This window comes from Acartia tonsa, chromosome 4, assembly GCF_053477335.1.
Source record: "Acartia tonsa isolate MP-2025a chromosome 4, ASM5347733v1, whole genome shotgun sequence".
Taxonomy (NCBI): domain Eukaryota; kingdom Metazoa; phylum Arthropoda; class Copepoda; order Calanoida; family Acartiidae; genus Acartia; species Acartia tonsa.
Genome location: NC_137263.1, coordinates 23774731 through 23788888, shown reverse-complemented (window position 1 = coordinate 23788888; position 14158 = coordinate 23774731). Strand labels below are relative to the sequence as shown.

General features: G+C 33.5%; 1 protein-coding gene and 1 long non-coding RNA gene across 2 annotated transcripts; one reads left to right on the top strand and one right to left on the bottom strand.

The window, feature by feature from the left end:
* The first annotated feature begins 218 nt into the window (after nucleotides 1–218).
* On the top strand, nucleotides 219–824 carry LOC145316496 (uncharacterized). The gene is made up of 2 exons (XR_013878519.1): nucleotides 219–354; nucleotides 457–824. It is a non-coding gene; the product is annotated as an uncharacterized LOC145316496 (long non-coding RNA).
* Nucleotides 825–3551: 2727 nt separating this feature from the next.
* On the bottom strand, nucleotides 3552–11965 carry LOC145316491 (uncharacterized). Its single transcript, XM_080157055.1, has 9 exons — nucleotides 11480–11965; nucleotides 10907–11012; nucleotides 9987–10396; nucleotides 8882–8968; nucleotides 8254–8331; nucleotides 5934–6059; nucleotides 4688–4810; nucleotides 4188–4313; nucleotides 3552–3717 (listed from the first exon to the last, which is right to left on the bottom strand). The coding sequence occupies exons 1-9, from the start codon at nucleotides 11492–11494 to the stop codon at nucleotides 3667–3669; spliced, it is 1122 nt and encodes a 373-aa protein (XP_080013181.1). The 5' UTR covers nucleotides 11495–11965; the 3' UTR covers nucleotides 3552–3666.
* Nucleotides 11966–14158: the final 2193 nt, after the last annotated feature.

Sequence of the window (14158 nt, the reverse complement as noted above, 5' to 3'; positions counted from 1 at the left end):
GCATAATCCCATATTTCACAGAGGATTATTTATAATTTTCAACTATCTTAAATTTCGAAAACAAATTATTTTACTCTGTTTAGGGTTAGGTTAAGTTAGGTTTAGGAAAACCACGCAGGGTTTATACAAGCTACAGAAGATTTGAGCATGTTTTTTGACAGAGGGGTTCGGTAACTTTTTGATCATATGAAGAAATAAGGGATTTTACCGGTAAATGACCAATTTGTAAATCATTTCAATAGTTTTTTGAGGACTTATTAAAGCAGGCATAATTAACCTATTTTCCAGTGGGGCTCTGAATTGTTAATTCTGCTTGATTAAAACAAGTTCTGAGCCATACTGAAGAAAAATTATGTATCGTATTACAGACGTTTTTTTATAAAGTAAAATATAAATCACAGCATTAAAAGTAATGTTTTATTTCGCGTATAATTGTCTATAATACGATGCTATAAGTATACATATTTGTCTTTCAACTAAATGGTGAAATTCATGTATAAAGGGGGGTAGGTAAAAAGGGTCATATAACTAAATTTTTGGTAAAGACGACTTTTTTATCTGCCCAACAAATATTATTTTTGATTTATTTCGCTTGTTGGCTGTACCTTATTCGTGCACATTAAGTTTGAAATCATATAACGCCTACCCCTCTTTATTTACACTTAATTTGTACAATGATTTATGATGTTAATATTATCTAAATGTTCTACTGTGTAGAGAGTCTTTATGACATTAATAAAGGATACCTAATTGAAAAAGAATAATTGTTGGCATTAACTAAAATATTCCATTGTCTTCATAAAGAATAAAATTTTGTTCTACGATTTAGTTAATACGTTTATCTTGAAATAGTGCAAGCGACGGTACATTCTCCAGTTGCCTACGTTACTATCAAATAATTAAAAAGGGGGGGGGGGGGTTAATTGAACCATCTCGTAATCAATGAGTAAATGGCACTTAGAATTCGAATTTCGATCTGAAATTTTGCCTGAGTAATCCTTGGTAGGTCTATTTTCCCTAAATCGATCAAAAAGTTGGAAAATAACGGCTGGCGGCTCAGCCGTTTAGCCATTCTTTGGCTATCTTCAGGGCCAATCAGTCACGAAACCTATCTCCACATAATACTCTTTGTACCTTCAAAACGTCATCAAACGGTTCTAGCCGGTAGCTGTTGGTACTAGAAATTTTAAAAATGGCAAAACGGCTGAGCCGTTACTTTTCAAACTTTTTGTTCGATTTAAAAATCACGAAACCTTTCAAAGTATGGTGGGGGTGTATTTTGTTTTTTCATGTAATTAAAGAGGGGTGGATAAGAAGGGGAGGAAAAGAGGAAGGGGGTTTGGAAAAATTTTCTTTTAGAATTGTTTGTCAAAATATCATTCCCTTTCCCCTGGCTCAAAGAAAGAAAATTACTTTTGAAAAATGTTGAGTAAGGAAAAAAATTGAATTTAATACGTCTAGGATCCATTCCATCTGTCAAGATAACAAAATTAAAATAGATTTTTTTATATTCTTATGGAATATTTGAATTCATCTCAAATCTAAAAGATTTTTTCTAGTATGGCTTCAAAACGGGTTAATATACGCTAGATTAAAACCGGTTCTTAGCCATACTGAAAAAATAAGTATGAAATCATATTACAAACAATTTTCCACGAATATTCAAATATAAATCATAAATTAAAACAAGACTCGTAAGCTCGGGCTCTCGGCCCCTCAGGGTTATCAAAACTTGTTTTAATCTTATATTTTTTTGCTATAACATCCGCGGAAAGCTGTCTATAATACGATACGATAAATAACCATTATATTACTTATTTGACATTGAACAAGTGGCTAATTTATTTTAATTTTATGAAGTAAAATAAGAACAAATATCATGTAAGAACTTAAAATAGGGGACATTTTTATGTTTGAAGCTTATCTAATGAATTTTTTAGAGTAACTAGAACATTTTTATGGCAAATATATTAAAGGCAAATTATTTTTTTTTTTAAAAGGAATTACTTATTTAAGGATAATGTTGCTTTTGTCGTGCGTGTAGTTTTGATTTCTATTTTTTCAATGTTGTATTGCACAAAATAAAAATCTATATAAATGCATTATACAATTTGATAAAATCAATTTTCATGATTTTAATTAGACTTATAAATACCTAATGTTTACACAAATTTATAATAAATATTATAAAAATGTCCGTATTTTGATAATTATGTAGTAAAGCTATCTATAAGTCCGTTAAACGGATGGTTGGTTTGTTAATACTAACACGACTGGAAAACTCGTTTACGCTAAGTTCAGAAAAGGAGTTTGGGAAAAATGTAAAAACATAAAAATAGCCATAACCCTGCTAAAGGGAATCTGACCCCCATAGATGTATTATAGTTAACTATACTCTATGATCATTGGAATGTTTATGAGAAGTTTCAGCCTTCTATCTTAATTAGGAGCCGATAAAATCACGTTTCCCCCTTTTCGTGTCTAACGGACAGACAGGCGAATATTTGTAAATTAGAGTAGCTTCGTTACTAAAAGGATAAATCCAGAAAATCAAAAATGTAATTTGAAATTAAAATCCAGGATGACAGCATCCAAAAAAGGGAAGATTAACAAATCAGAGATTTGGGCAAACTAACATTAATACTTGTAGAGTAAGGGGGGGGGGGGGGAGTTTTGACACATTTGCGTAAACAGTGAGTATAGGCTTTATCTTTGGACTGAGAGGATAGGTTATTAGGGATAAAATCATTCTTATATGATGAATTTCCCACAGATTTAAGATTTTTTGGATAGGCCTCTAGGTTCCGGAGCTCCAGGCCTCAAGGTCCTCTCTGTACAGGTAAAAATTAAAAAAATAATTTTTTTTTTAAGAGTTAGAAGTCAACCTATGAAACAAAATATGCATATTGTTTGATGTTATTCACATATTTGAAGAAAAAAATGCATATTTTGTTTCATAAGTTGACTTATAACTCTTGAAAAAAAATTATTTTTTTTAATTTTTACCTGTACAGAGAGGACCTGGAGGCCTGGAGCTCCGGAACCTGGAGGCCTATCCAAAAAATCTTAAATCTGGGGGAAATTCATCATATAAGAATGATTTTATCCCTAATAACCTATCCTCTCAGTCCAAAGATAAAGCCTATACTCACTGTTTACGCAAATGTGTCAAAACTTCCCCCCCCCCCCCTTAGTATTTAAACGAACAAAATATTAAACTTGTGGCAAAATTGCTTGAATACAAGGTCGTCAAACCGATACCAACAAAGAAATTAATTCGGGATAAAATCACGAAACCTATACATGTTTTTTAAGCTGTCGTTAGGGGTTAACACGTAGTAGAATTTACATCTGACCCTTAAATATTATCTCAGATTTATTTCGCTTTTCGGTTATACCTTATTCCTGCAAACAGACACACCTGAAAATTTCGTAATACTAACTTGATTATACGGATGCTTCGATTGCAACATTGTGTCTATTTCTCCTATGAATCACCACAGGCTATGATAATTTTATCATGAGTATCCGCTAGTAAAAAAGAACAAGACTAACAGTACATACAAGTTATATTTCACCAAATATTACACTATTATGTTTACTCCAAAGTCTCAGATATTTGCATTGTTACACTGGGCCTCGAACTTGTGGCTTGTGTGTTCATATTTACTCTTCCTCATACACGTTCTTGATCTGTTTAAAAGTTTTCAGACATCCCTAAAAAAAATTATGTAGAAATAACAATTGAAATTAAAGCAAAATACTAGTACTTGCAGCTATTTCGCTAAAATCATAGTTGTAAAAATCTTGCAAGCTAAGTTTTTAAAATAAGTTTCAACAGAAATGTATAACACTGCAAGTCTCCAAAACAAAATGTTAGCATACGAAAAAGCCTTAGATATAAAAAGGGCTCAGTTGGTATTTTGACTGAACGTGTTGCTTGACCAATAAGGGATATTAGGTTGCCACCCACTCTTTGATAGCATGACCCTAACAGGAAGTCATTGCTGTTCATTTTAGTTGAGATTGTTAATGGACCAAGGTATCACCCATATTCTTATCAAAAGTATCACGCATCAAACATAGCAGCAGTAGTATTTTAGTACTACTCTGTAGTACTACGCGATGTTTTCTAGACTCGAGCCTTCCGGCATAAAGTATCTTTGATACCAAAAAAAGCTGCAAACCTGCTTAGGTAGACGAATCTGAGAGTGATGGCACTGCTCGAGACCAAATGCCACCTCACATTTGTCTAGATAGATCTCCTCGGGGTCCCTGGCCCTCTGGCGGTAGGAACACTTGTTCTCAACAACCTTAAAAGATAAATTTTTTTTTGTATATAACCTTAAATACAGTAACAGGATGGCTGTCTGTAACAAAGGATCTCGCTAACCACCGAACTGATATGGTTCTTCTTTAAAGAATAGCTTCTAATAGGTGGGTCCCGAAAAGGTAATTAACAATTTGGGGTGGGTGCACGCCCCCCCCCCAAAAAAAAAAAAGTTATGGGGAATTATACTTGGTCTTTTTTGAAACTAAAACTAGGGCGAGGGTCAAATTCGATTCGCCACCACCTAGAGGCCGCTATGGGCGTAGCCGCTAGTACATATGTAAAGTTAGTTGATTTTTAAGCTAGGGGCTGGGAGGGACAATCCCGTGCCGCTACCGCACTATCCATGATGCTTACCTGGCTACACTTGACTCTGGGCAGGGCAATTTCTTTGGTTATACAGACGTCATAGGGCTGGGGCAGCTTCAACACAACATCTCTGTGCACAGGATTCAATACAGGAGAATCATAACATACAGACTAAACAAGAATAATTATCTTAATGAGTAAAGATTCAACACAACATCTCTGTGCACAGGATTCAATACAGGAGAATCATAACAAACAGACTAAACAAGGATAATTATATCCATGAGTAAAGCTTCAACACAACATCTCTGTGCACAGGATTCAATACAGGAGAATCATAACATACAGATTAAACAAGAATAATTATATCCATGAATAAAGCTTCAACACAACATCTCTGTGCACAGGATTCAATACAGGAGAATCATAACATACAGACTAAACAAGGATAATTATATCCATGAGTAAAGCTTCAACACAACATCTCTGTGCACAGGATTCAATACAGGAGAATCATAACATACAGACTAAACAAGAATAATTATATCCATGAATAAAGCTTCAACACAACATCTCTGTGCACAGGATTCAATACAGGAGAATCATAACATACAGATTAAACAAGAATAATTATATCCATGAATAAAGCTTCAACACAACATCTCTGTGCACAGGATTCAATACAGGAGAATCATAACAAACAGACTAAACAAGAATAATTATATCCATGAATAAAGCTTCAACACAACATCTCTGTGCACAGGATTCAATACAGGAGAATCATAACATACAGACTAAACAAGAATAATTATATCCATGAGTAAAGCTTCAACACAACATCTCTTTGCACAGGATTCAATACAGGAGAATCATAACATACAGACTAAACTAGGATAATTATATCCATGAGTAAAGCTTCAACACAACATCTCTGTGCACAGGATTCAATACAGGAGAATCATAACATACAGACTAAACTAGGATAATTATATCCATGAGTAAAGCTTCAACACAACATCTCTGTGCACAGGATTCAATACAGGAGAATCATAACATACAGACTAAACAGTAAACAAGGATAATTATGTCCATTAATATTAAAATGAAAATCATAAAATTAAAATCATTTTTGTTATCTTTGGTCTTTGGGGCTAAGAAAACTTGTTTTTTAGCTTATAAATTTTCCTTTTAATATCCGCGGAAAGCTGTCTATAATACGATACGATAAATAACTGTTCTTAACTATAAACGAGAATATTTTTCGACTGAGAACGCAAAAGGAAGAGATACCAACCTTAATTTGTTCCTTGCAATATACATCCGGATGATAAGCTCCTTTGGCGTGAGGATTCTCACAAATTATCTCGTCCTTGCATTCTTTCACCCAGTCAACATGGACAAGCTTGGCTGTTGTTGGTACCTTGATAAATAAATCTATTAATATAGATGTATAACTAGACAACTACCTGGATCCTCATGTTAGGAACCTTTTTCGTCTGCTTTTATATTGCTTTCTGCTGTTTTGTAGCGACGTGGCTGTTTTAATATTTCCGACGCTATTGGTTGATTTTCAAAACCAATTAAAAGTCGGCACAGGGTCCTCGGAGTGGGGACATACAGTCATTTAACCCCTTCCCCATCTATTGTTTCACTCTAATCTTTAGACATAGAATATGTGCATCCTAATATTTAAAGTAGTAAGCTTTTTTTGTCTGTAGCTTAAGATTTTGATATCTACTTTATTGATTGAGTTCTTAATTTAAGGGAAGATTCATACATGTCCCGGGGTGGTTTTAGGCTGTTTTATTTTCAGATTTACGTATCGAGGCTACTTTTTGCCCTTTCTTAGCCCTTCGAATACAGAGCCCCTAGACGCTAGGGGCTCAGCCGCTAGACGCTAGGGGCTCAGCCGCTAGAATAAGTTCATAAAGTGTTTGGGCTGTAGTTTGTATGTCCTCCAAAGTAAGTAAATAAATACAGAGATCAGACAATGGCCGATTAATTGATTTATTTCCCCAATGTTTTTTTTGTCTGGCAGCCGTGGCTGCTGAGGATTGCCCAATACTGCCAAAAAAAGAATAAGGCTACGATTCTTAAAAAAATGTCTAGATTTTGTGCAAAGCCAAAGTCTTTAGTAAAGAACTTAATATTTCTGTTGAAATGTCTACTGAAATTAGGATTTGTGTATTACATTAATCTAAATCTTGGGATTAAGATTTAAGATTAACTCAACTTTAATTCATGGACTTAGGGAAAGGCAATGGGGAATTGAATTGTCTATTTTTAAAAACACTTTTCATAAACATCTACATATATATGTGTATTAAAGCTAAAGCAAAGTGTACAACTATTGCATTGTCAATTTGGTTTTGTTTCTAAAATACTTTTTACCCATCCATATTTCCGTGAAACATTTAAAATAGACAGCGATCTAAAGGGATAAGACAAAGGACGATAAATTGATGTACATCCCTAATAATGATACACAAAATATCCCCTTGTGTAGATACATTTAGTGGTTGAAACGGTTGGAAACTCAAGTTAAAAAACCAAACAATCAAAATTGTCAAGCAGACAATTAAGAAAACGTTGTTATGAAACTTTGGGGACTAGTGTAATAAACAGTACAATGTCCCCTCCCTCCCTGAAATTAAAGAACTGTAAAGGATAAGCGGTATTTTAAGCAGTAAAATGTTATCTCATGTTGACATTTTCAACAAATACACATATAATAAACTCACAAATGCACTAGAGATTGGGGTTGTAAGGGCAATGATGGGGTCCTTTTTTAAATGCCAAACTTGTCGCATCAGGCTGCCGGCTTGCGCGCGTGCAATGGTATCTTGTGTGTTGCATGCGTGCGTTCCGTACCGTTCTGTGCGTTCACGTATACGTCTTTTAACTATTTTTATAACCACGTCATTTTTCTTTTTAAAGATTAATATAATAAACTTAGATTATAGGTATATTTTTATTGAAAAAAATGTATTTTTATCTTATCAGATAGGGAGGGGACATTGTGCTAATTATTACAATAATCCCCAAAGTTTTATAATAACGTTTTCTTATTCGTTAACTTAACAACTTTAGGGACTTTATTTGTATTTTGATTAGTTGGTTTGTTAAGTTGAGTGCTCATGTTTTAACAATTTTTTGAAATCTACAGATGAGTTAATTTCGTATATCAATATTGGGGATGTGCATCAATTTATCGTCCATTTTCTTATCCCTTTAGATCCCTGATTAATAGGCGGTTAAAATAAACGTAAAGAATCTCTTAACTGCAGTTGCTTATTAGATGCTATTTAATTAACCCATTTTAGGCAAGGCGCAAAGTTTGGCATTTGACTCAAACAACTATTATACTGTTGACCTTTAAAAATTATTGAATATTTTGGATATGTACTTTTATTAAGTGATAAGTTTTAAAGACTATTGTCCGCGTATACGAATATTAAAAGTTAGAAGATTATCAAATATAGGATTTCAATTTCAGATTAGTAGGGTAATTTTTTTAATATTAAAATATCAGACATTAATATATCAGCAGAAATACAAATAAATTCATTCTTTTCTTTTTCGGATGAGAATTATTGAGAAAAAAAACTTGTTACCTCTTGAAGACTGTAAGAGACAGCGCAGACCTCAACCTGGGCGTAATCTTCATATTCAGTGCAGATTGTTCGAGTGATCTAAATAAATAATTTATAGAAAATTCACAGTATAATCTTCAATAAGTAAAGTCAGTAAGTTTTCTAGGTATATGTCAGATCACAATATTACATGTATTTGGCCATAACTCTGTAAGAAATGCTTACAAAACAGACCTTTTTCGACCTAAGATACTGAAACAGTTTCTTTACACGACCGAGTAAACAGTTTTTAAATATCTTTTATGATCAAACATAAAAAAACTAACAGACTTCTTCTACAGTTTATCAAAACAAAACTGTAGTTTTAATCATTTAAGTCATTTTTATCTAAACATTTCCCTTCTTGGTTTGCAAATGAAAAAGTTACCATTAACAAATTAATTCGAAAAAAATCCCAAACCTATACGTGGTTTTCCGCTGTCGTTGTTGAGCAACATATGGTAAAATTGATGACCTTTCCATTTGGCCCCCAAAAAATTATTGAAGATTTATTTCACTTGTTTGTTACACCTTAAACCTGTTATGACACTATAATCCATATGCAAAACATTGATTTTTTACACGGAGCCTCAAATAAAATGAAACTTACTGGTTTACAGTCATATTCCTCAGTTATAGTAATTCCATTTCCAGTCTTCTCTGAGGAACAATTGGAATCCAGAGTCGGCACACAAATCTAAAAATTATTATAAATTATATCAGTACCCAAAGTTTTATAAATACGTTCTTTAATTCGTCGCCTTATAATCTTTGGTTACTTTTACTAGATCTTAATTTCAAACTGGTAGTGTCAAACCTTAACCAACAAGAATATAATATGCAGAAGGAGTAATTTTGTTAAATATAATTGCATCAATTATCGTATATTGTCTTATCCCTTTAGATCCTTAGATTATAACAATGTGTAAAAAATATTGAGTATAAATTAGCACAGCTAGTATACAGCAATTGCAATGAGTGAACTCTTTTTGTTTTTGTAGAATCTGTTGTATTTTTTCGAATATGTTGTAGATATTGAATAAATTGTATAAAGCAGCTTATAGTGCCTATAAATATGACGTCATATTGACTTGGTCAATTAAAATGTGTACTGCCTATCATTGTATGTCTATCATTTAATAGGCACTATAAACTGCTTCAAATTGTGGTAGTTTTAATTGAAACAAGGATGACAACATCCATAAAAGCGAAGCACTGAAACAGTAGGACAAACGGACATTAACACTTATATAGTGTCAGAACTGAAAAATTATAATATAAATGAATAAGAGTCGAAGCAAAACTGTAAGTAAATTTGTTGAAAAACTGCTTTATACAGGATTATGTTTATGAACATACTTACATTTTTAGGACTTGATTATAGAGTTGCTTCGCTAATAACATTATACTTTGTTGTCCCAGGAATCAATTTACCAAAAATCAGATCAATCGGATGATTAGATCACATAAAAATTTGTTGTTAAAAAAGAAAAAAATTAACATGTTTAAAATGGACGCACGGACATTTTGGTAATGATTATAGAGTTGCTACGATTTCTAAATCGTACCTAATTACTAATCACCATGCAAAATTGAAATCGATAGGACAATTCTAACATGCCTAAATTAACGAAAAAAGCTATCCGTTACGGACGGACGTACGGACGGACCCAAATTATAGAAAAGCTTCGCTTTTAATAATTATATTTCGTTACCTCAATATCTTCATCCTTGTAGTCCAGATGGCACTTATCACCATAGCTTTCCTTTACAGGAGCGCTGTAACTAGCAGCTGGCTGATGGTAGGTAGCAGCTGGCTGGTGATAGGTAGCAGCTGGCTGGTGGTAAGTAGCAGCTGGCTGATGGTAGGTAGCAGCTGGCTGGTGATAAGTAGCAGCTGGTTTGCTGTAAGTAGCAGCTGGCTGATGATAAGTTGTGGCCGGTTTATGATAAGTAGCGGCTGGTTGGTGGTAAGTAGCAGCTGGCTGCTGATATGTTGCAGCTGGCTGGTGGTAGGTGGCGGCTGGTGCAGGCTGGTGATATGTAGTTGCAGGGGCAGGCTGGTGATATGTAGTTGCAGGGGCAGGCTGTTGATAGCTAGCTACAGGGGCTGCAGCTGAATAGCCTTAAGCATTTTTAAACAAACTATAAACATATTCTTGAATTTACCACATTTGTATCCAAAACAAAACTTATAATAGTCTTATAATTGCATTGTACTATAGACAGCTTTCTGCAGATAGGGAAATGAAAAAATTAAAGATAAATTCCAGTTTTGTTGACCCCGAGAGGCCAAGACCAACATGATAGGAATAAATTTAATTATTCTTGGAAAATTTTCTTTTATACGATACGATACATGATTATTCAGTATAGCCTAGAACATCTATATTACAGCGGAAATTATTACTATTGGAAGCCATAATGGCATCGTATTATAGACAGCTGTCCGCGGATAATAAAATAAAAAAAATATAATTAAAACCAAATTTGTTCATTTTATTTTTTGGGGGAAAATTGACTGCAATATGACACGATACATGATCATTCAGTATGGCTCTAAACCAGTTTTATTCCAGCAGAAATTAACTCAATTCGAAGCCATACTGGAAAAGTATATTATCCAATGTTGTACCTGTGTTAGCCCCATGAGAAACTCTGGTGTAGGAACCTCCCACGTCAGTAGTGTGGTACGTGGCCTGGCCATTACAGGCAGAGTAGACACAAAACAATATCAGAGACTAAAAAGATCAAACAAAATATTAAAAATTTTGAAAATAAAATAATCAAAGTCACAACAATAATGTAAATAAAATTTTATTATTATAGAAAATGAAAAATTATAAGATAATATCTTTAGAAAACTATACAATAAATGTGTTTTAAACACAATTAAGCACCGGTTAAATAATCGGATTCGTGAATGAAATTAAAAATATTTTACATTCACTAATTAATGTAATCCTATTATATAAGTACTAAGCCATTTTTGTCTGTAGCTTAAGATTTCAATAAATATTGAACCGATTGAGTTATTCATTTTAGGGCAGCAATACAAGGATTACTAGATAGTTTTAGGCTTTTTTCTGTCCTTCCCTACGCATTCATATACAGAGCTCCTAGATAATATTGACACAGTCTTTAGTTATCTTATAAAGTAGCACACATTTAATACAATAAATTAATTTAAAATATAAGAAAGGCTGACCTTTGGAGTGAACATGGTTGCTCTGTGACGCTGACTGCGCGAGTAACAACCAAAACTCCTTTCACATCTCTTTTTATACTCACTAAGTGGCGGTTCTTACAGTCATCAGTCTTCCCGCATTTGTCACAGTACAAAGTGAGGGTTGGTAGGCTAAGAATCAACTGTTAACCAAGGTAATAAATGGTTTTAGGCACTGCTTCGTGCAAGTCAGTGAAAAGTGTTCAGGATACCCAAGGATCTAAAGGGATGAGACATTGGCCGATAAATTTATGTACATCCCCAATAATTATACTCCAAATTACCCTATCTGAACACCCAATTTATTTAACCAACCAATCAAAAATAATTTAAGTCCCAAAAAAAGTTAAGCCAACAAATAAGAAAACATTTTTATATAACTTTGAGGACTAGTGTAATAAACAGCCCAATGTCCCCTTCCTCCCTGAGAATACCCTTACCCTTCTAGCACACATATGACTACTTCGAGGGTTAAATGGGGTGTGCAACTTTAATTGCAAATCAGCCTGTTTTGAATTAGCGAAGTTACGGCATAATTCCCAATTTACGTCACTCAGAAACATTTACTTGGAAATCTATTCGTGCCTTTTTAGAAATAGTATATCTTTTTACTATAGTACTTTTGTATAAGTATATCATAAGAAAAGCGGCGGTTAATCCCCTAGAGGCCTTTAGGGACTCTTGAGAAGCGGGGGGGGGGGGGGGAGACAACCACCCCAACTTGAAAGTTGGTTTAAAAAGAAAGAAGGGATGGGTATTTTTTTGGGGGTGAATTCTCTTCAGAGGGTGGTAGTAGACCTATAGACCTTCCCAGGACCTAAGAGAAGCTACCCTGTAAAGAAGAACCATATCGGTTCAGTGTTCAGCGAGATCCTTCGTTACACACACACAGATCCTGTTTCTTTATCATAAGGAATGAAAATATTAAATAATAAAGATTTTTTTTTCTGAAATAAAATAGGTGTTGTTTACATTTTGTAATGTTATATTTGCGTAAAAAATACTGTTGTAAATCTGTGCAAGATTTTGCACATATTTATATATATGTATAGTTGAAAGTGAAAGGTTGATAAAAATGTGCAAGGGAAAGGTAAAACCAGTTTCATAAATGCAAAATTATATCAGAACGCGTAAACAAGGAAGCTGAAGACCAATATACTAAATCGCATTAGATATTTTTAGGCGAATTATTGTCTAAAAGTTATAAAAGTTTTTTTTAAAGCAATAACGGCAGGGACTTAGCCTCTGAAGAAAGCTAAACAAATGTTTTATAATGATTCCACAACCAGTTAATATTAACAGTCCTTTTAAACAAGAAAAATCAGAGGTGTAGCTTTAATAGCAGCTGAGTAAATCTCATTTCCCCAATTACGTTGGGGACTGATGAACTGACAAATTGAATTATAGAGTAGCTTCGTTAATAAAAATTAAGCTTTAACATGGAACAACCTATCAAAAGTAGTATTTTTTTAATTGAAAGGTGTAGTCATTACCCCTTCCTCCATCCCTGACAGTTTTGTTTTTCTTCCTAAAGCAAAATATAGAAAATCACATTGCATTCGGTAAATAATGCTGTTAGCTTTGTTTTTCTCTTTCTGTTATTGTATTATTCCTAAAAGTTAATATGTTTACCAAACCAGAAAAGGCGTATCTAGGAGAGGTTTCACTGATAACAACTATTTTGTAAATGGTGGAAAATGTAAAAGAAAATACGCGAATTTTTCTATTGTAGTTATTTTGATTTTATACACAAGCCTTAACAATATCATCAAATGCATACTATATCCTATTATATAAAGTAGTAAGTTTTTTTTTGTCTGAAGCTTAAGATATCAATAACCACCGAACGGATTGGGTTTTCTATTCTAGGAAAGCTTCACATAGTTACTGTGATGGTTTTAGGCTATTTTGTTTTCAGATTTCAAGCTTTGAATAGTTATAAGCCATTTTTAACCCCTTTCTGTCCTTTTAATTACAGAGCCCCTAGATGCTAGGGCGTGGTAAATATAATCTAGAGGCTAGGTGCGAAGCCGCTAGTAATATATAATGAAGAACTGTCTAACTGGTGAAGCTAATCGCTGAAAAAATTAAATTTTGATTAAAGCTGTTCATGAAAAAAAAATTACTGAAAATGAAAATGTAATGATATATCCTATCCTAAAAATGTAAAGTCACCCTTGTTGTAATGAAAATATGTTTTTATCCCAAGCAACCATTTTCTTACAACTTTTCCTTTTCACCATAGGCAGATTGTTACATGAATGTTGAGACCTTCTTTCAGCTGCTCGGCTGCTGTAATATCAACCGCTATATTTGAAAAAATCAGTGCACTTTATTAATAATCGGGTGCTTCACGTAAAGATTATCCGTTATGTTTGAGCAAACTTAGACGGCAGCGCAGTTTTTTTTATGAAAAGTCATAGCCAATTAATCAGCAGCCAAAATATTAACAGATGCTTTTGTTTAATCTTCAGCCGTCCTACCTTTTTTTATATTTTTATAGAACCATTGTTTAATAAGCTGCGCTCAATAACATGTATAATTTTTTCCTTATTTTTACAAAAAATTGCATTGCAATTTTAACCAAAGAATATTCTAAAAAAAAATTTAATTACTCCTATATGTCTCAGTTTTATTCGAACGGTGACACTCTTTTACGAA

Bases quoted from the DNA above. Each gene is read 5' to 3' on its own strand.
- LOC145316491 (XM_080157055.1), bottom strand. The intron at 8,969-9,986 runs GTAACGAAATAT...AATAATTTTTAG, and splicing joins ACAAGGATGAAGATATTGAG to ATTTGTGTGCCGACTCTGGA. The intron at 4,314-4,687 runs GTAAGCATCATG...TTATCTTTTAAG, and splicing joins CCAGAGTCAAGTGTAGCCAG to GTTGTTGAGAACAAGTGTTC.